The 22,773-nt window shown below is 29.7% G+C and overlaps 1 protein-coding gene across 1 annotated transcript in view; it reads right to left on the bottom strand.

Annotated features, from left to right (window-relative positions):
- Positions 1–22,773, bottom strand: part of LOC124366617 — a 69,294-nt gene that overhangs the window by 46,244 nt on the left and 277 nt on the right. The window contains exon 2 of the mRNA XM_046823213.1: positions 20,869–20,970. Coding sequence (XP_046679169.1) covers positions 20,869–20,970 — 102 coding nt within the window. The remainder of the gene's footprint in view (positions 1–20,868; positions 20,971–22,773) is intronic.

Genomic DNA, 22,773 nt, shown 5'->3' on the forward strand with positions numbered 1-22,773 from the left:
AAATTATTAAAGAAAATTTGAATGACTTTGATACGAGCGATTATCCAAAAGATCACGAATGTTTCACTACTAAAAATAAGAAAGTCATAGGAAAATTCAAAGACGAACTAAATAGCGAAGTTTTAGAAGAATTTTGTGGTTTAAGATCAAAGATGTACTCGTACAAATATCTAGACAAAAATCCAGTTAGGTGTAAAGGAATTAAGAGAAGCGTTGTAAATAAAACAATAAATATCGAAAACTTGAAGAGATGTTTGTTCGAAGATAAAGAAGAATTTAGGGAGATGACTGTAATAAAAAGCTATAAACATGAATTGTATACCATCACTATAAACAAGTTAGCACTGAACGCTAAAGATGATAAGAGAATTGTCCTAGAAAATAAGATCGATACAGTACCTTATGGCTATAAAAATGAAGCAAAATCTGATATATTAGATGAGTTAAATAAACTTGGAAACTTTGACATGTAAATGGAAGATGATTTGATTCACTGCCACAAATGCAAGAAAAAAACGAAAAATATAGATTCTAAAATCGTTCAAACTCAAAACGGATTGTATAGAATTGCAGCAAAATGTTCAAAATGTAAGACAAATAAGAGTAAATTTATAAAGAATCCAAATGAAAAACAAGTAAAGAAAGAATCTAAGAATAAGGAAGAAATCGAGATTGAAGCTAGAGAAATTCATGCACCAGTACGAAAAAAGTTTAAAAAGAGAAAAATTATAACTTTAGGAATGACTATTTATGGGCAGCAGATTTAGTTATAATGTCTAACTATTCGGATCAAAATGATGGATTCAAGTATATGTTAAATGTTATTGATACTTTCTCAAAATATGCTTGGTCAAGAGCTATCAAAAGAAAAAACGGCAAGGATGTTTCAAAAGCTTTCGAAGATATAGTAAAAGATGCCATAAGGATCAATCACAAACCTCCTAACCTACTTCATACAGATAAGGGTTTAGAGTTTAAAAATAAAGAATTTAACGATGTTTTGAGGAAATATAACATTAAGATTTATCATACTGAAAACGAAGAGAAATCAAGTATCGTAGAGAGATATAACAGAACTCAAAATGAAAGAATGAAGGTTCTTTTTGAGATTAATAAAAACTTTAAATGGATCGATATTCTTCAAGAAATCGTAAAGAAATATAACGATACTGTTCATAGCACAATCAAAATGAAGCCTAAAGACGTAGATAAAGATGCAGAAAAGGAGTTATTAGAGACCGTTTTCAAGTATATTCCACCAGAAATTCACACAAAAACTAAATTTAAAGTCAATGATCATGTAAGAATTGTTAGTAAAAAACAAACATTTTCAAACAAATATAAGAACAATTGGTCAAGAGAAATCTTTGTGATTTATCAAATTAATAACACAGATCCTGTAACTTATAGTATAAAAGATTTAAATAATGAAGAAATAACCGGAAAGTTTTATGAATATGAATTGAGAAAGTCAAAGATTTTTTCTATATAAATGGAGGCTGAAAAGAAATGTATAAAGTGTCAAGAATTTAAAGATTTGACGAAGTTTTCTCAAGATAAGACTAGAAAAGATGGATTATACTATTATTGTAAGGATTGTCGTAGTAAATATAACAGAGAATTATACGATAAAATAGAAAAATTAACGTTAGAAGAGAAAAAATGTTGCGTTTGTAAAGAAATTAAGGATATTTCCAAATTTTACGATTGGCATTATAGTAAAAATAAAAAACATGCACATTGTAAAGATTGTGCTAAAAGAATTATTCAAAAAAGTCAAAAGAAACCGACTCTTTGCGAGTGTGGACGAATCATTCAATGGTTACCTCATCTTCAAAAACATTTACAGACAAAATATCATAATTCTAGAGTTTAATAAAATTTAGAAACATTTTCATCGTAAAGTCCAGATTCATTGATAAAAACAGTGTCAGGATGAAGATTGTTAAGGGGTCATTCGAATAGCCCCTTGTTTCTCGGGGTCTATGGGATAGACTCCTGTAATTTATACATACAAAAGTTGTTTTTATCATCATTATCGACATTATTTATGATAGCTTGCCTCGTGTTTTCATATTCTAAAATTTCTGCAACATCTTTTGCTTTGAACCAAATTTTGAAACGTTTCTGCAATCTTCATTTTAGATTTCAGTATTAAAGAATATATGCCCGGTTCATTAATGAAAATAGTGTTTTTTTGAAAGTTTGAAGGTAAGAACGATTCGTTCCCCCCTTCTGAATCTATGTTATCGTAGTTTTTTTATATTTGTCTTTAACGTGATCTCTAATCGCTTTCATCGTATTTTTAAATTCCAATATCTTTTGCTTTAAACCAAAATTCATTATTTTCGTCAACAAATGTTAAAATTTCTTTATTATTGAATTTGAGTAGATTCACAACTGACTCCATTTAGATAGAAAAGAAATTTAACTAGTAAGTTTTATTTCGAGAATAAAGGCCAGATTCATTAACGAAAATAGTGTCAGGATGAAGATTTTGAAAGGGTCTATGGCATAGACTCTTGTAATTTATATATTTAAAGGCTATTTTCTCGTCGTTATCAATATTATTTATGATATCTTGTCTAGTATTTTCATATTGTAAAATTTCTGCAACATCTTTAGCCTTAAACCAGATCACATTGTTTTCGTCTACAATCGTTAAGATATTCGTGTTATCGAATGTAAGTTGATTATTTCTTAGATCTATGACTGACTCCATTTAGATAGAAAAAAATTTAACAAGCTATTATTTGAGTGTAAAGGTCGAAAATAGTGTCTGGATGTAATTTTTGTAAGAGTCGCGATTCGATACCCTTGAAAATGTATATCTTCTAGTCTTTTCTTGAAAGTTTAAAGGTAGTCTATTCAATAGACCCCCTTGATTCATGTCCGTTGCTTCAACAATCTTAAGTAAATTGTAGTTTTACTCTCATTTTTCAATAAATTTACTTCAGAGTCTTGAACATTTAAGACGATTTTTTGAATTCTTTTCATATTTTTTCTAATTGGAATATAGTCTATTTCATTCGGTTTTTCACTAATTTTTGATCCATAAGCAACATTTGGAAAGAAAGTGTACAAAATTTCCGATTCTTTGTGAAGATGTTCGGTATGATTTTCAAAACTAGGTTCAACGAGATTACAATGTACTTCAATTACATCAAACGGTCTAAATTTTGGCGTTTTATTTCCTAAATATACCTGATTTGGCTCAATAGTTTCTTGAACAAACCCTAATAAATCTACAATAATTGCTGAAAACATTATTCTTACTGGTGATTTTATTTGAATTTTATTAGAGAGATAATTTTTTTGCATTTCAAACTTGTTTTCGTCAAAGTTTAAAGATTTATCTGATTGTTTGAATGTTTTCAGATAATTTTTAAGGGAATTTTTTATTTGATCGAAAGTGTAATATCCTTTGTTTAAACCATAATATTTTGTTATGTTCTTCTCACTAAATCCTATACAATAAGGAGAACTTTCACTAATATTTATTACAAAATTGTCAGAATAAAAACCGCTTAAACCGATAAAATAATTTGATTCTTCCTCTAAGTGTATAGGATGTTCCAAGTTTAAAAATAATTGAGAGCTTTCTGAAGTCAACTTGAACAGCTTCATTTTCGCTATTTAAATGGAGAAATTTTTAAAGCAAAAAGATCAGATAAAACTTCAAACGTTTGAAGAAAATAAGAAAGATCAACCAATCAGATTGTTAATTGTTGGTTCAAGTGGATGTGGAAAAACAACTTTATTATTGAATTTTATCTACAATAGGTTGATTCCTTATTCCAATTTGTATGTTTTTAGTAAATCTTTAGAACAAGACGCCTATAAAAAATTACAAGAAAGATTTGAAAATATTGAGAAGAACTTAAGCAAAGAAATATCACATTTTTACAATGCTTCTGAGGACATAGTTCCGTTAAGCGAATGTAAACCCAATTCGTTAATCGTTTTTGATGATTGTATTTTGGAAAATCAAGACGTTATCAAGGAATATTTCGTAATGTCTCGTCACAAAAACATATCTTGTATCTATCTTTCCCAATGCTTTTCAAAGGTTGATAAACAAGTTATTAGAAATAATTTGAATATGTTGTGTGTTTTTAAGCAAGACGATCACTATTCGAGAAAGATTTACAACAATTATGTTGGTTCTGATATGAGTTTTAACCACTTTAATGAATTATGTGATAAAATTTGGAAAGAAGAATACGGATTTTTAACTATTAATCTAACTTTGAAGCCTAAAAATGGTAAATATTTGAATAAATTTTCTAATATAAATGCTGTTCAGTGGTCTGACAAATCTACTTGATAAAATATTTGTTACAATTATTTTTACATTATCTTTACTTTTTATTTACATTATGAAAACAACTGAAAAACGGTAAATCTGTTCACGTTTTCACGCTTCGTGTTCACGTTTTACGTTACACGTTCACGTTTTCACGCTTCGTGTTCACGTTTTACGTTCGTGTTTCACGTTCGTGTTTTTACGTTTCGTGTTCACGTTTTTACGTTCCACGTTTATGTTTTACGTTTCGTGTTCACGTTTCAAAATTTTCCTAAATAAATGGCGAACGTAACTTCAGAAGAAGCGAAAAAACTTGATCAAATAGAAAAGAAATTAATCAAAGAATTTAAAGAACAGATTCGAATTGATGAAAAAGAACAAGAATTTATTCAAAAAATTAATCAACCTGTAACTTCTGCAATAAAAAACGTTGAGGGCAAAATTGAAAATGTTTTAAGTGATAATCAAAATTTAATGAATTTGGTTCCAGTTGTACGACAGTTTGCCGATATTTCGATACCAGAATCTGAGTTTGAATTGCCAAAATTACCATCGTCGACACCATTTAGACCTAGAATCATTGAAGAATCTACCATAGTTGAACCAATAAGTCCTGGAACAACGGATATAATAATTGGTGAAATTGGTAGAAAATTCCTTCCTAGAGCGAAGGATGATAAATTTGGTTTGTATTGGGATAGAAAAAAGAAAAGTTTTATGATTGGAAATTTGCCCGTAAATTTTGAACATAATGACATAGTTATTAATGAAAAAATGTACGAAGGTACTCAGGGTTTATGGAGATTATTAACAGGCACTGATGTTCCAAAAGACGGTTTATATTCTGAAGAAGACTTGAAAAAGTATACTGAAATTTTATGGAAATCTGATTCAATTTACAAAAATAATGATCCATCAACTAAGAAACCAAAGTCAAGTAAAGGTAAAAAATATCTCAATTTGATTAAACCAATTTGGGAAAAACGAATCGAAGGATCAGGTGTAAGAAAATACAGTGATAATAAGATTGAGTACAGATATATCAACGATTTGACAAAACTCGATGGAATTATTAATTATATTTATGCTCAAGAGAAGGCTGGAAATAACAATTTTTTGAATGAAAAGAAAGCAATTAAAGATTTTATTTCGAACAAACTTGACGAAATGATTGAAAAACCTGATGGAATTAAATATTTAAAACGAATTTTGCCGGCAATAAGTTCATCTATGATTGAGGGTAGTGGACTTTTGAATGATTTTATCAACAATTTACCTTTTGAATTACACTTACCAACTTATCAGTATCTGGGGCCTGGCACAAAACTCGAAAAAAGACTAAAAAGAGGAGATCCTGGTGTGAATAAATTAGATCAAGCTGCTATGGAACACGATATTTTTTATGCAAAACATAGAGACACAAATTCCAGACATATAGCAGATAAAGTTTTGCAAGATAAAGCAATGGATAGATTTTTATCAAAAGATGCTAGTTTAGGTGAAAGATTTGTTGCGCTTCCAACAGCTGGAGCAATGTTTTTGAAGAGAAAACTAGGAATGGGAATCGAAGAGAACTTGAAATTTTAACTATATAAATGGAGGTGAATGTAAATTTCAGCAAAAATCAGAAAGAAAAAATAAAATCCGCTTTTAAGAAGAAAATACCCGTTAGTATTCAATTTAAAATAGATCAACTAAAAAATGGCGAAGATAAGATATTTTTAACAAATAGACAATACAATAAACTCGAAAAACATAAGAAAAACAATAAAGGAACCAGAATAGAATTTTCTTATAATCAGTTGAAAGAACTTAAAAATGGTGGACTTTTGAAAGATTTATTAGATTTTGGAGAAAATATTCCAGTTGTTAAAAATGTTGTTCCTTATGTTCGTAAAGCTGCTCCAATCGTTAAAAAGGATGTGATTCCTATTGTTCGAAACATTTTAAATTGGTTAGATAAAGAGTTGGAAGATGTTACAGGATCTGGATTAGATGAGAAAACTTTGAATTACGTGAAATCAAACATTGAAAAAAAAATTTAAACCTTTAACATTCGGGGAATTGGAAGAAATCTGCAAAAATATTAAACATTTTAGAGGAATCTTCATGAGAGATACATTACCTGAAAAAGTTAAGAAATTTGAATGTGGAATTGTGAATTTAGACTCGATTATGGGAAGTGGAACGCATTGGATTTGTTATTATAAAAATGATAAGAATGCATGTTATTTTGATTCGTATGGAAGAATTGAGGACAAACCACCTATAGAATTGATTAAATATTTGAAAAAATCAAGCGTCTACTACAATGATTCTCAGATTCAAGACTATAAAGATCACCCAATTTGTGGCCATTTATGTGTTTTTGTTTTGAATGAACTGAGTACTGGTAAAGATTTTAAAGAAGTTGTTAACAAATTATTACTTAATAAATATGGATTCACAAAATATTTTTGACGTATTTGGAACACAAATTATTCAAAATGTAGATAATAGTTTGAATTTTGATAGTTTGAGAAATGAGTTTGATAACAAGTTAGAAAATTTATTACAAAACCTTCCAGATTCTGGTATGTTTGCTGTCGAGATTGAAGATTTTAAAGCAGAATATGATAACAAACTTGCAAATTTCATGAGTTCAAATGAAGTTGCTGATAAAATAAAAACATTGGAAAAAGAAGTTGATGATGGTGTAAAAAAATTATTTACCAATTTAATGTCTCATATCGAAAAAGCTGATAAAATTACTGAAGCGATCAAAGTTGAAAAGAATTATGTTAGTTTGGCTAATAAAAAAAGAATTGTCGGTGTTCGACCTGGTATTGACAAACATGATGTTGTTGTTAAAGAGCAAATTTTAAAACCTCTAAAATTATCAGAAAACATCGATATTGTTGATTTACATCATCCGAATGTTAAAAATGCCTTAGATTTTAAAGGAAAAAGAATTAGCAGTGTTAGTAAAGGAATTAATCCATTTGATGTTGTTGTAATGATTCAATTAGAAGATCCTATTAAAATGTTTAATGAACTAAAACAAAATTATGAGAATCATAAACAGCATGTTAAAGATTTTACAACAGAAGTCTATGACAAGTTAGAAGCCAGAAATAGAAGATCAGTAGACGAAGTTGGTGAAATTAATGAAAAACTTACTAATTTTAAAGAGTCTTTTGATAAGTTTAGTTTAGATGCTACGAAAACTTTTGAGAATATTGGTCATAAATTTGTTGAATACAATGATTCTAATGCTGTCAAATTTCAAAAATTAGAAGAAAAAATTAATAAGTTCGAGGAAGATTTGGAAGATATAGGTCTTCATGTAGGATTTTATGGATGATAAAATTTCCTTATATAAATGGCGCTCATATACTGTGTGAGGTGTAAGGCAAAAACTGAAACAAATGATATAAAATACTATGCAAATATCAATGGAGTTAAGAGAATTTCTGGAAAATGTGCTGAATGTAACGCAAAAAAGAGTCAATTTATAAAAACTTGAAATTTTTTCTTAATAAATAGAGATGGCGGGACATTACAGTGCTTTCGATCTTTTTATAATGCAACACGAAAGAGATTTGAAAAAAGAACATTGGGATGATATTTCTCAAAAATATGAATTATCCGAAGATATGATGAGATTATACGTAAACAAATTGCATTGGTATAACATTGCTAAATATCAAAATCTGTCCCCAGAGTTCATTCAAGAAAATATACATTATCAATTAAAAGATCATATGTCTGTTCTTTGTCTCTATCAACACTTGAGTATAAAATTTTTGGATGAAAATAAAGATACAGTTGATTGGAACAATATTATAGATAGCGGTTACTATCCTGTGCAAATTTTATTGAAATATGTGACCGAGATCGCAAAATTTAAGGAAGAGAATCCCGAAAATGACGAAGTAGATCATTAAAAATGACTAAAATTTATATCTTTTCTTATAAAAACGTACATTAGATCGATGAAAAAATGATATCTTTCTTATACATGATGTTTAAAATTTCTCTTATTAAATGGCGGACTACAGAAAATATGCTAGTGATATTGAAAGGGCGGAGTTTAAAAATTTCTATCCAATTAGTAAACAACATTTGAATGAACCGAATAAAAGAACTGAGTTTAATATTGATTTTGGAGATAACTTTTGCTCGTCTAACTTCCAGTTTTATATTTCTGGAACTTTAACAAAACAAGATGGTCAAGCATATCTTGGAACTGATAATGTTAGATTAATCGATAATTTTATACCGTTTTTATTTTCTAAGATTGAAGTAAGAAAACACAATAAATTGATAGAAGAAGTCGAAAACTGTGGTCAGTTAAGCACTATTAAAGGAACTATTTCGTATTCAAAAAGTGATGTATTTTCAAACAGTTTTGAATCAACTTTTAAATTTGGACAATTTGAAGCGGTCGGTGATTTAGCACATTTCGGCTTAGGATTCTTTGAAAATGTAAATTTTCCAATCTATAAAGGTGGATTTTACATTAGTTTCATAAGAGCTGAAGACGATGATATGATTCTGAAGACTGCAACTGGAAATGTTATGCCTGTTGATGGCAAAATTACAATTAACGAGTTTTTCATTAGAGTTCCGATGATTTATTACAAAACCACGAGTAAAATTCAGTTGATTGATGAAATTACAAAATCTCAAAACATTATGTTTAATTTTCTAGATTGGCAATGTATTGAGCAAAAAGGTATTTCCGGAACAACTTATTCGTTCGATATCACAAATATTTATAGAAATATCTTCAATTCTAAGTTTGTTATTATAGGTTTTCAAACAGATAGACAGAATAATCAAGAGAAAAATCCTTCAAAGTTTGATAGTTTGAATGTAAAAAATATCAGAGTAAAATTGAACGGTTCTTATTATCCAGATGAATTACAAAATTTAAACATTTCAGGAGGTCTTTTCAGAATCATGTATCAGATGTATCAAGATTTTAAGAAAGTTTACTACAAAAATATGGAAATGTATTATAATCCTAAAGAATTTTTAGCGAATAGACCTATTTATGTCATTGATACAACAAAGAGTTTGACAAATATTTCTGCTTCAAAGAACGATATAATTATCAATATGGATTTTCAAAATGCTGTTACAAACGCGATTTGTTATGTGGTTGTGGTTTCTGAGAAATTTTTAGCCTATGATGTGATTAAGAACGATATTAGAGAAATTCAGTAGTTAATGATGTTCATATTGTTCTCTTTCATTCCTTCTAAAACTTTAAAAATATACTCTTTCGCTGATGAAAAATCACGATTTCTTCCGGAATAATCTTTGTAATCATAGACAAAATATCCTAAATAGTTAAATAATAAAATAAAATCATTTCTTTTTATCTCGGTAGTTGAAATATAAACATAAACATTTGCGCTGAAAAATTTATATCTCGGCAGAGTTAGTTCCATACCTTCCATTTATTCTTTTTGTAAAAATGGAAGAGTATAATGCCAACTGTTACAAGTGTTCTAATAGAGGAGAAATTATCGATAAAAGATATTTAGTTTGTAGAGGTTGTAATTTAATTTTGTACGAAAGACCTAAACCTAAGAAATTTCGAAATAAACTAACACATTTGAATAATCTGCTTACAAAATTGCAATATGGAGGTAAAAAACAAACACAATTTGTTACAGAATTTAGAAAACAGAATAAAAATTTTTACTTATCTCTTGGAACCGTTGAAAAAATTATTTTCCTTTTCAAAGAATACATTAGGTTTGTAGGTTTAAATACACGCGTTTATTATGAGAAGATTTTACCTATAATCTTTCACTATTTGGACATTGAATTTGACTACGATTTTAAACCTGAAATCTTTGATGATTTTATAGTACATTTGGAGAAAGTAAATGAAGAACCTCGTGAAAAGAATGCGGTTTTACTCACATTCTCCCCGACTTCTCGAGTGATTATTAGCAAATTTCATTTTTTCCGTTTATAGATTTTTCATTAAGATTTCAGGATTTTTTCATTAAAACAGCTTATAAATGTAGAAGCAAACATTGAACAGTAAAACAGCTATAGATTCGGTTATTTAACATTCGTGATTTCCTGTTTGATTTCTCAGATTTGTTTATGGTTCAATGGACAGTATTTTACATTGATTTTCTGACTGTCCCAAAAGTGTCCTAGAACCGGCATATTCATATCTACTCTTATATATATATATAGGGACTCACTTCTAGTCTAGTTTATTGTTCCATATTTGAGTTTGGGTTGTATCCATGACCAAAAACATTCATATACCTGCACATATGAGTATGTAAGTTCTAGAAACCAACAATGCGTCTACTTCCGGTCTGCGACATTTCAGGAGGTAATATATTTTTATTGTTAACTCCTATAAATAAAATTTAAGGAAAAGTCAGCTTACAAAGACTAGTTCGGTATAAAAACATTTTCTAAAGTCGTTTATTTTCGGCTTTCCATACTGCAGTCCGGGACAGAATAACTCGTTGATGCGTATTTGTATCCAAGGGAGTGAGGCCAAAATAAAAATATCATACGCAATTTTAATAAACCCAACTAGTTTCTTTTAGTGCCTTATGTGCAAAGTTTCACAGCTTTGTACATTAAGATGGGTTTTATCACAGCAGTTTAAGTAGTATTTTCAATGCTTTAGCTGATTTATTCGTCACTGGAGGAATATAAAAGAAAAATCTGTTAGTAACTATGACTATTAAATCGAATTACACTCTTGATAGCACTACATATATTTGATTTATTTTCTTAAATTTAAATTTACAAAATGTATACCTGTTTGGTGAAATTTAGCTAAAAATTTTAACAGGAGTTTAGTGTTACGTAATTTTGATTACATGTTTTTAGTATTACAATAGGTTTTTTTATTTTTAAAAGTTTTAGAAATATTTTCCTGTATCTCTTTATTAAAACCATTGTACTTATTGTAAAAATAAAATTAAGAATTAGCAGATTTCTTCAATAAACCGTTTTCGAGATTTAGCCTATATTTTACGTTTTAGCAACATACTTACATTTAAAAGATGAAAAGAAACGAAAATGAATATTTCGACTCCATTTTATTGAGAACGGAATGAAAAAAAACAACTCCATTTCAACGAAAGTTGTATATAAACTTTTCATTAACGATGCATTTTGAAATTTGTGCATTGGTTTGAGCTTTTCTTTGCATATTTGTATCTATCATGTTAACTCATCATCACTGATTGAGCTTAGGCGTTTAGTTTGGTGACCAACATAGGAAAGACAACATGAGCATAATTTTATTCCTTACATAATAATAAAATATAATTATTATTGTAGCGTTTGTATGTAAATTAAGTATCATATTCCAATAAGAAGAAGCTGATTGAATCTATCGTATTGCTTAAGGGAGAAAATTACGAAACATGTCTTATTATCATGGTGTTCTACAGAACCAGGAAAGTAATAAAAAATAATTTATTAAAAAGAATTTTATCCAATGAAGTTTACAGGAATAAAACTATTATGGTATAATGTTAGTGTATAAACTTGAATAAACCGCATACAAGGCTTGTTAGTTTAAGGATATGTTTAGCCTCTGTGTCCATATACTTCAGAACATGATCTATAGAAGATCGTTGCAGGGATATGAAAGGGATATCATTACGTGAACTTAGCATTAATTAAAAATAGTTTTTCCAAGATTACATTATCATTTTTTTACAAAGTTATCTGAAACTTATCCTATATCGATATTCCAGGCATATAAACTGAGAATATACTAAATATAATAAATACAAGTATGATAGGTTTAACTTTTGAAAATTAAACTCCTCCATCATTGCGTTAGTAAAAGACCAATAAATATAGAATTTTTCGTTTGCTTGATACTTTAAATATTGTAAACTATTCGTTTATCTTTCATACAAAGTAAAACTGTTAAATGGTTACCTACGTCACGTACTACACGTTAAGTGCAAGGCATACATTCATTGAAAACCATTAAGCCCCCTGAATGCCTAGTGTTATGAAAAACTTTAATATATTGTACGAAATTATAGTTATTTATTGTGGCCCTATTAGTGTTTTATAAGTATTAATTTTACAATACTGAATTAAATCATTGTACTAACACTTTGTCATTTTTAATTTATTTGAAAAATTATGTGAACAACCTGTATAAAAATTTTTGTCTACAGCCGACAATCATCCTCTAAAACTGTTTTTCACGTAATGTTTCATGTTAATGTATATCCAATCTAACAATCTAGTTTTTCTCATCATAACTTTCTGTAATCTAGTATGGAGAAATATAAATAACAGACACTGAAAATAGAACATTCAATTGCTCGATGGACATACCCAGAACATATCCGAGAGGGAACAAATTATCAAATATAGAATACTAAAACTTTTATATTCACTGTTAAAGGTCGTCAGTTTTGTTGAAGCAGTTGACTGGTTGAAGTGGTTGATATGGAGTCGTTGGTCTCATATGTTTACTTCTTAAGTCTTCAAGTTCAACTATCAAGTTCACATCCCTCTATTCAAAGCGAGGGATGTGAACTTCTACATATATTAAAATGTGATATTCTTGTTTCGTTAATCTGTGTAAAACGGGTCTCATTCATAAATTGTATAGAGTATTTACTAATGAGGTACTTAAAAATTTGCTGGTAAAAACTCAGTAAATAAATAATTAATAAACATCATACGTTGATTAATCACGCTTTGCTCTACTTGCAACCACCTAGATTTGTGTACATCTTCCATAAGAGTAAGTTGTGCCTTCTTGATTTTAGGTGCTATTATTTTTTTCGTACAACTATTGGATGTGTTTAATGTAAAATATAAGATTAATAATATTTCTAATCACCCTTAATTTGACAAGCTTGATGCAATTTCTTGTTTCATTATCAACAGATTAGATACTTATAAATAAAAAACGATAAAACCAATAATTATCGTATACTAATAAAACGGTTTGTTGCGGATTAATATGATTTTTAAATGAGCATCTTCCATCTTATTACGGCTATTATTGAGGTCATAAAAAGTTTGTAGTTTAACATCAGCCTTATGAAGGATAGAGGCTTTTCTGGACATTTGCCATCGTTCAGTGATAAAAAAATTCAGTAACAGGAAAAATACTGTTTCCTTCACAATCATCCTATTGTCAAAAACAAACTTAAAGTAAAGAATTTGGTCTTATGGCGTAAAACCGAAGGAGGTTTCAATAGAGCATATCTTCCGAACTAGATGAGAATCTGTTACTTCTCAATGATAGCATTCAGGAACTATTTTATTAGTGCAGGTTTCAAATATCCTTCAAGTGTTCAGAAATATAGTTGGTTATCTTTATAGAGTACTTTCTAATTAAATAGAAATACTTGCTGATTGAGTTATTTTTTGTTGAAGTAACTGTGTCTTCTTGACAGGTATAATCTTACAGAATGTATGGTGTGGATTTATAAATTATATACGGTAACTATTTTCCAGTTTCTCATTATTTGAGAGCGCATGAGTTACACATGAATGTGGGATTTAAAATTTCTGGGAATTACCTTTTTGAAATAAAATAACTTCAATGCATTTATCACACGTCAAGGATAATATTTCAAGTTACAACTAGTATAAAATCCAAATTTATAGATAAGATATTAAAAAATACCATAATCCGAGATTAGATAAATTTCCGATCCGTAAAAATCACACACACAAATATATACATCTATATATATATTTGTGTGATATATGTATGTATATATATCACACATATATCACACGGATATATATATATATATATATATATATATATATATATATATATATATATATATATATATATATATATACCCGCGGCTTTCTGTTGAAAACTGGACAATATATCTATGTATTCTTTTTCTATGACACAATAAACAGTCTACAGATAATCAATAGTCAATCACTCAAAGCTATTTCAATCTCCTGATCCACTTTTGATTTAAGTTTAAAGAACAGAGGTTTGGGATCCTGAAGTCGTAAAGTGAAACAGTTTTTATAAGATTAGTATTTCCCTCCAACATTCCATGATAATTTATTGAAGTTCTTCGATAGCTTCAGTAACAATTAATAGGTAGCCTTTTTATCCCAATGACGAAAGTGTATCGTACAACTAAAAAGTTGCTGCGGTCAATATGTGTCTGTTCTGGTCGTTTAAATTCACCCCCGGTCTAATCTATTTACAGTTCCACAATTGATTTATGCTGTTGCACTAACCAAATAATGGTCTCATATGTTGGTTTTGGAATCTAACTTAGATTAAATTTTTATGATTAAGTGATTTTAATATTTTTATCGATCACTAAATATGTGTAAGGGTATATGCTTCAAGTATTAGGGCAATGTTAACTCCATTTTCTTTTCAATAACTACAGTAAAAAGGCCATACACAATGTTAAAGGAGCTGTGATTAGATTACGTTATGTGCAAACATTCACAGCTTTATACAATAAGGTAGTTGTTATAAGAGCGTATAAATAGCATTTGATTTGATTGATCATTGATTGTATTAGATCATTGATCATTTGCGCAATCTAAATTTCAAATTATATAACTTCGTATTTGCAATCTGCATTACACTACTGATTAAGCACTTTACAATAATTCAATATTTACTAAAATTTAAATGTAATCAAATGTTTGTGCCTCTTTGATGAACTTCAGCTTAAAGTGTTAACAGCTGTTAAGTATCAGTTCAATTTATATTACGTGTCGTAGCGCAATCTGCCAAATCCAATGTAAAACACTCCAATATCATAACATTCGAATGTAAACAAACTAATTTTTCAATTTAAATACAACTTTATTTGGAGAAAAGAATATCTTATGGGTGTTAAAAACGCTCTAAGTGTTAATTCAGACCAAAAGCTATATCTGTTCCAAATTTCAGCACACTCCATATAGCAGTTTTAGCGTGATTCCAGGACAAACCTCCAAACATCTAAACATATGAACATCGAAACATCCAAAAGTTCAAACTTTTGCATTTATAATATTAGTAGGATGTTTAAAAATTGGTTGCCTTATTTCATTTCATTGACCTCAATTTCTAATATCTTCTATAATTTAGCTGTGTTTTTAAATTTAATAAATTAAAATAGTATGAAATTATTAAAATAAAAATAATTAGATATTCTCTCTTATCTACTTATATAGCCTATATATTATATATTACAGTATACACTGTATAAATAATATACCCATTAATGTTAAAATATGAATTTAGGCGTATCTTTGAAATCAGTATAAGATTTCGTTGTGCACTTTGGTGCATTACAATTACAACTAGAAAAACATTATTAAATACTGCTGTATCAATATTGCTTTTATACTTTTGGTAATCCTTCATTTATTTGTGAAACTCTTTTAAAACTTATTAAAAAAATAAATCAAATTTAAAAGTTATTTTTTAAGTTTTAAACAAGTTAATTCAAGTTCCTTGCATTGAATATAAGTTTATTTAATTTTCCTAACTTTAACTACATATTTCAATAAATTTAAAATAGATTATTAACCACGATCAATAATATTATTGCAATCAATGTAGTCTTTAAATTCTTTGAAAACTTCCAGAATCATTTATTATTAAAGCCAGATAACAGACATATAATATTTTAGTTTATAATATATATTGTATTTCATAGAAGAAGATGACAAGTTTTGATATTTTGCAAAAATATACCGATTCTTTTCTTAATATAATATTATATCTTCATGTCATTTATGTATTTTTAAAATAGAATCCCCATGTTCCTTTTTTACGTCTATTTCGTCCGTTGGATTTTTATCTTTATAGATCTTCAGCATAGTTTTTCAATCATCTAGAAAGTATAAATCGTCTGTTTAGTATATAGTTTAATATATCTTACACAGGTGTTTCAGGAATCCCATAGTTTACCTATAGTGACCCTAGGTAGGCTACATGCTTACATAAATGTACATTGTCCATAATAGTCAAAAAATATGATATAAGATTGAAATAATGTATCGATTAGTCATATCGGTTATTAAAATGGTGGTTTGTATACAAAGCATTACAAGAATGTAAAGAAGTATACAATAATTTATATGGTTATTTATTTCTCATTATTAAGTATTATAGAGTTTGGCAACCACATCTTTATCAGCTACTAACAAGTAAATTTAATAATTGCTATTACTTTGTTTTGGCAAAGCCAGTTGTACATTTAACTACATAAATTTAAATACACCTTTGGCATTACAGAATTTTAGCTACATATATTAAAACTCAAAGTAGATACAGACACTCTGTATAATTGATAAATACTTAGGGGTTACAAAATTAACGTATAAAAGATATGAACTATTCACTTTGTAATGCATTTTGTGTATCTACTAGAAAATGTTATAAGCAGACGAAATGTAATAAATAATTTTTAGATTAAACTAGTTTGAAACAAAAAATAATTTAAAATAGATAGCGTTAAGCAGCATAAAATTGGGTTTAGTGTTAAATCCATTATAGGAGCATATTTAGTTCTCCCCGGACGTCGACGTTGTGATGAGATTGATAACGTAGTTATCGCTTGTGTTATATGCGCATGGCGTTTTTCCCAATCAGCCCTTTGTTATCAATTTTAACATTTTATTATATTAGTAAGTCGATAATGTTATGAAAGAAATTATTTTCCAAAACGTGCTTACAAGTTATTTGTGTCAAATAATATGGTTATTTTATTACACAACTTTGGTGGGTAGGGGTTGAAGAACAGTAATGCAACATAAACATAATTTAATCGTGTATACGTGTGTATACTATTATTATTTAAAACAGATATAAAAACCCAATTTAATTAACAAAAACCAGAATTTAACCCTAAGCTAAGCCTGTTACGACACGTGGTGTGTACTATTACTACCTTTGTAGATACTGAATAAAGTTATGCCGATGAACACTATGTCAAGCCTATTGACAATTTAGCTTTTTGTCAACAGAAGGAATTTTTTATAGTTAATTATCCTTTGCCAATAGACCCAATGTTACATTTTATGTTTCTTTTCTGAACTCTCATTTACCATAATATATATAAAAGTTATACATATTTGTAAAGCGTATTGAAGATTAAAAGACAAAGCTTCTTAGGTGCAGACAGATTCTATATTCAGATGATAGGTAAGAGGTACACTTCTTACTTTCTTATCCCGAGAACATTTACGATAGAAGACTTAATAAACCAAGATTATATTCTGTAGCTAATAAGACACCGTGAAATAGCACCATTCTTTGTCACACACACACACACACACACACACACACACACACACACACACACACGCGCACACACACACACACACACACACACACACACACACACACACACACACACACACACACACACACACACACACACACACACACACACACACACACACACACACACACACACACACACACACACACACACACACACATATATATATATATATATATATATATATAAGTAGATAGTAATATGGCGTTTCTAGACCACTTTCGGAGCCAACAGTAAATCAATGGAAAACACTGTTTAAAGGACAATAAACGAATCTGTAAAATCAAACAGTAACTCACGAATGAAAAATAACCGAATCTATAGCTGTTTGCTTCTACTTTCTTAAGCTGATTTAATGTAAAATATATTGGAAATGTTGTCAAATCTGCTACGAATAAACGAAAAATCTTCGAAATCTTAATAAAATTTAATCAATTTAAAAGTTTTTTACTAAAAACATACTTTAATAAAAATTTTTTCTGCTAAATGGCAAACATGAACTTACCTAAGTCTCTAAAATTTCTAGCGTTTAAACAGTGCAACAAAGATGAATTTAACGAATTACCAAAACATTTTATAGAACAGTTGATACCGTCTTCGACACTTTCCGATACAGAATTCATTGAACTTGTAAATTCTTTTGCAGAAAGAACGTATTATGGAGGGTTGTTTTTTCATCATAAAGCACGAAATGTATTGGATTGTTTATTTAACTTAATTACGAAAGATATTGAAAAGAAATTAAAAAAGAAACAAACAGAGAGATTTCATCGATATTTTATGAAATTTTTTAAATATTGTACGTTTTTTGAATATAATCAAGACTTACTTGTGAATTCCTTAGGATTTTTTGTGAGAATCAAGATTTATCAACAAACTTCATTAAAGAGCACAATCAGATTTTTCTTATAAAATATCACTATATTTTTCGTGAAACAAAAGGTATTACTATAGATAATATTCCATGTGATTCTTATGAAAAGAGACACAAACTATGGTTATCAAAAGCGTACTATGAAGTGGGGAACTAATGATAATCTTCTATTCTACAAAATTGATAGTAACACAGTCTTTATCTTTAACCCTCTCCCGGTCACATTAATTTCAGGCGCTCACGGCAGAACGATACCTATTAATTTGCGGCGGCGCGTTACGGTGAGCGCTCAGTGGCTTATATTGCTTGCATCTATTCTGTATTTTAATTATTAGATAGATGTATGGATAAGACTAAAATATGTTTAGTAATAAATAAATTCTTTACTTACTAGTCATTGAGAAATCTCGACTCCTTTATTTTGATGGTACGTGAGGAAACAGGGATGTTTACAGAACGTAATGTCGCACTGCTTACAATTCCAATAGCTTCTGATTGGTCTGCCAGAATTAGTTTTCTTTTTGTTATCACGACAAACCACACAGATTGTTGCATGTGACTGTTTCTCCAAAACATGAGGGGTTTTTGGTGACACTACACCTATCGGTAAACTCCGCTTTCTTCCTAATCGCTTCCGCGTTTTAAAATTGCCAACGAGTTGCTCAACAAGCTTTTTGCGAAAATCCAGTTGTGTTTGACCATGTTTGTTTTCTGCAGGTAAGTTAGATAATTTATAAATAATAAAAGAATTTACAATAGTGGTATTTATAACAAAGTGGAACAAATATTTCCACCATTTCTTTGATGGCCTACCAACACCGTAGTAACTGCGATACTGGTCTGATTTATCTACTCCACCCATATTTTTTGTGTATTTATTTACTACCTCAGGACAATTTACTTTTATAATTTCATTGCCCTTTCCTGTTTTTCTATTTATTTCTAAAGTTGTCTCAGGATTAGAATTAGTTGAAAGAAATAAAACTTCTCTGTTATCTCGCCAAACAGTCGCAATAACCTGGCCACTCTGCCTAAACACACTATCACCCCTTTTTAGCTTCAACGATTTAGGTTTTTTTAGCTCTGTAGGCCATCCAAATCTGTTTATTCTGACTGTCCCACATGAATAAGTGTCTTTTTCTAACAGCATATTGGCTAAATTAAAAGATAAAAACAAGTTATCAAAGTAGACATGATGGTTTTTACCAATAAATGGTTCAACCACATCCATCACAACTTGTTCTCCCAATAAAAGTGTATTGTTTTTTTCTTCTTTCTTACCCAGATATACTTTACCAAATAAAAAGTAACCACTTTTGCTACAAGCAGACGCCCACATTTTTATGCCCCATTCAGTCGGCTTTTTCGGCATGTACTGCTTTAGACAAAACCGACCCTTGAAACCAATCTGTAACAGTCCACACCAGTCTCTGTTACTGATGCTGGCTAGCTCAGGGGAAAGGGGGGTAAGTTGTTCCAATTCCTAGGCGAAGTCCACAACAACGACGAAAAATGTTCAATATTTATTTTGGGGCGCCACCTTGTTTTGGAAGGAGACTCCAGGGACTGTAACAAGGAACCAGTCCTTTCCAGGTTCCGGGACTTCACCAGGGTAATCAGGTGTAGGGACCCAAGAGAATTACCAAAGGTCGATGAACCGTTTACAATAAACGTTAAATTTAATTGTGAGAATAAGAATATATTTATAAATTTAGTAAGTAGGAAAATGTTTGGCGTGACTCCAACTATATTAATGTAACTATATTATTGAATCCTTAGCTTTTCTTGTATCTTAGTAGAGTACTTTATAGTAAAAGTATAGGAAAATTATGGTTAAGCTGTGAAGACGGGAAACTCAAGACTACAGAACTTTACAGACTCGAGTTTATTGCAATAATTCCCGTAAAGGGCAAAAACGTATCCTATATTATTTTATAACAGTTACGGCCAGTATTGCCTCTAATCTGCGTGACAGTGAAACAAAACAACTAGATATAACCAAGACTATTACTGATATAACCACACAGACTTAGATAAGATATCTTAAGATAATTAAACCCTTCTTACAATACAGATATATAATTAAACATTAAACATAAACCAACTTAACTACCTAAAGACAGTAAAAGAGTAATAATTGATGCAACTTTTATTTCTGGAGTCCCAGGCGCTGAATATCCTTCGAGAGGTATATCGAGAGGGGTGGTCCCAGTCTCGGAGAGGAATATAGTATACCTGAGAGATCACCAGAAAATTTGTAAGTCACTCACCAGAAGACGACAAGTCCACGCCCGGTAACTTCAACGAAGTCGACCGAACCGAGAGGAAGCACACGACCGCGGGTGAACCGGATGTGCGGTACGGTAGTGTCGGTCGGTACGGCACGGCAGACGAACAGGCGGGTGCCGACAACAGCAACTCGGAGAGTGCAGCAACAGTGGGGCTAACAGACTTATCCTCAGTCCAGTAGCCACGATCAGCTCCAGGGAATAAAAACCCTGCACAATGTACAAAGATGATAGCCCAGCTCTTAAAATTACTTCACATACAACGTATTCAAAGTTTTAACTACACTGAATATTAAATACAATAACGAAAGCACCATAACGAATAATAATTCAAGACAACAGTAAAAGACATATTTTAAAAGTAACTGTCACAGCATCTTCACGGGATTGCAACATCATTTACAGTTACTAAAAGGTACAAGTATCATAGCGGAAATAGTTTTGTGACCAAAAATGGAGTGCTTTTCGGACTAAATTGCTTTTAGTATTTACTAAGTTTAGCATTATTACTGCCCGTATTACTAATTATTTTCAAAGAAACAGTTTTTATTAAAATAATAATCAATCACACATTGCACAGTGCAATACCAATACTAGATACTAAAAGATTATATAGGTATATTTATTTTAGAGGAAATTACTATGTTACTGAGCGAGCAAACATTAAATTTAGTGACATACAAAATAAGCTTAGAATACACAATTATTATTTACAAATATTTTTCATGGTGACACGTAGACTTGTGACATGACGACATTGTTTTACAAGACATAAAAATTATAAATTGGTTTAATCAAATTAACATTCATAATTATTTAATTAATTAGGCTGTAATTCCAAGTTGTTTTATAGTTTATCTTGTTTAACATCTACTGTACTACAACCGTTACATACATTACATTAATTTAACACCACACTCTGAATAGGTTTCCTAATCCTCCTGTTACAATGATCGTATAACTAAAATTACTTAATTAATTTATCTCAACCAAGGATAACTTAATGAAAGTTCTCTATATTTGAAACAAGTAGTGAACTATATATCTACTTTCATCTGAATATTTACCTAAGTTGCACACTGTACTTGAACATGAATTAAATGTATTATTAAATAAGAGTTGGTATTGTATACTACTAATTTAGATTGCATGTATATTAAAAATAAAACAGATTTAGTTTTAATTATTTATTTGTAATTACTATATAATTAATTAGGGTAGACAAACATTTATGTAAGTATCATGACTGATTAATTGTATTCATTATGATTTCTTTATAACATTTTAATCGGAGTGTATACTAGAAGTACAAATGAATTATTACAACAGTGATGAATTATTTTTAACCTACTGAAGTAGGGCAGTTACATGAAGTAATGGGAGGCTTCCAGTAAAGTAATACAATTACATGAACAAAACTATCTTTTCTACATTTTGGCGATCAAGATAAAATTATCTAATATTTATTAGGCTTTACATTGCTTAGGCCACAATGGGAAAATATTATAACATCCTTAATTAGCAAGGTAACGTACATAATCATTAATAATTTACATACAGAAATCAACAATCCTATTATATAAATGGGTTTTTACACCTTTATGAAATTATTGGGATATATTTTGTGAATATATAGTTATCTTTTCCAGACATGAAAATATTTTCGGCAACGCCACGAGGTGACGCTTCCGCCTACTACAGCCAATCGACCCTTTACTCAAAATATTACTGATACTTTAATTATGGTTGGGGCTTGAATTTATAAAATCGGTAATGGATATTCTGTCCATGATTATACATATTATTAATAAGGACACCTGCTTACCTCTAAAATGTTCTTCTGAAAACCAAAGTAAACCACCGTAGTGTAGAGGATTCATCTAGTGTCCGATGTCGTATCATCAATGTCCAGAAGCCACTAGAAGGTTCCTTACTGGTAAGCATGTCTAAACAGGGATACCGCTATCAATCTATCAATGTCAATATCACTATCAACAGCCTGCCCTACCGGTA

This window comes from Homalodisca vitripennis, chromosome 7, assembly GCF_021130785.1.
Source record: "Homalodisca vitripennis isolate AUS2020 chromosome 7, UT_GWSS_2.1, whole genome shotgun sequence".
Classification (NCBI taxonomy): Eukaryota; Metazoa; Arthropoda; class Insecta; order Hemiptera; family Cicadellidae; genus Homalodisca; species Homalodisca vitripennis.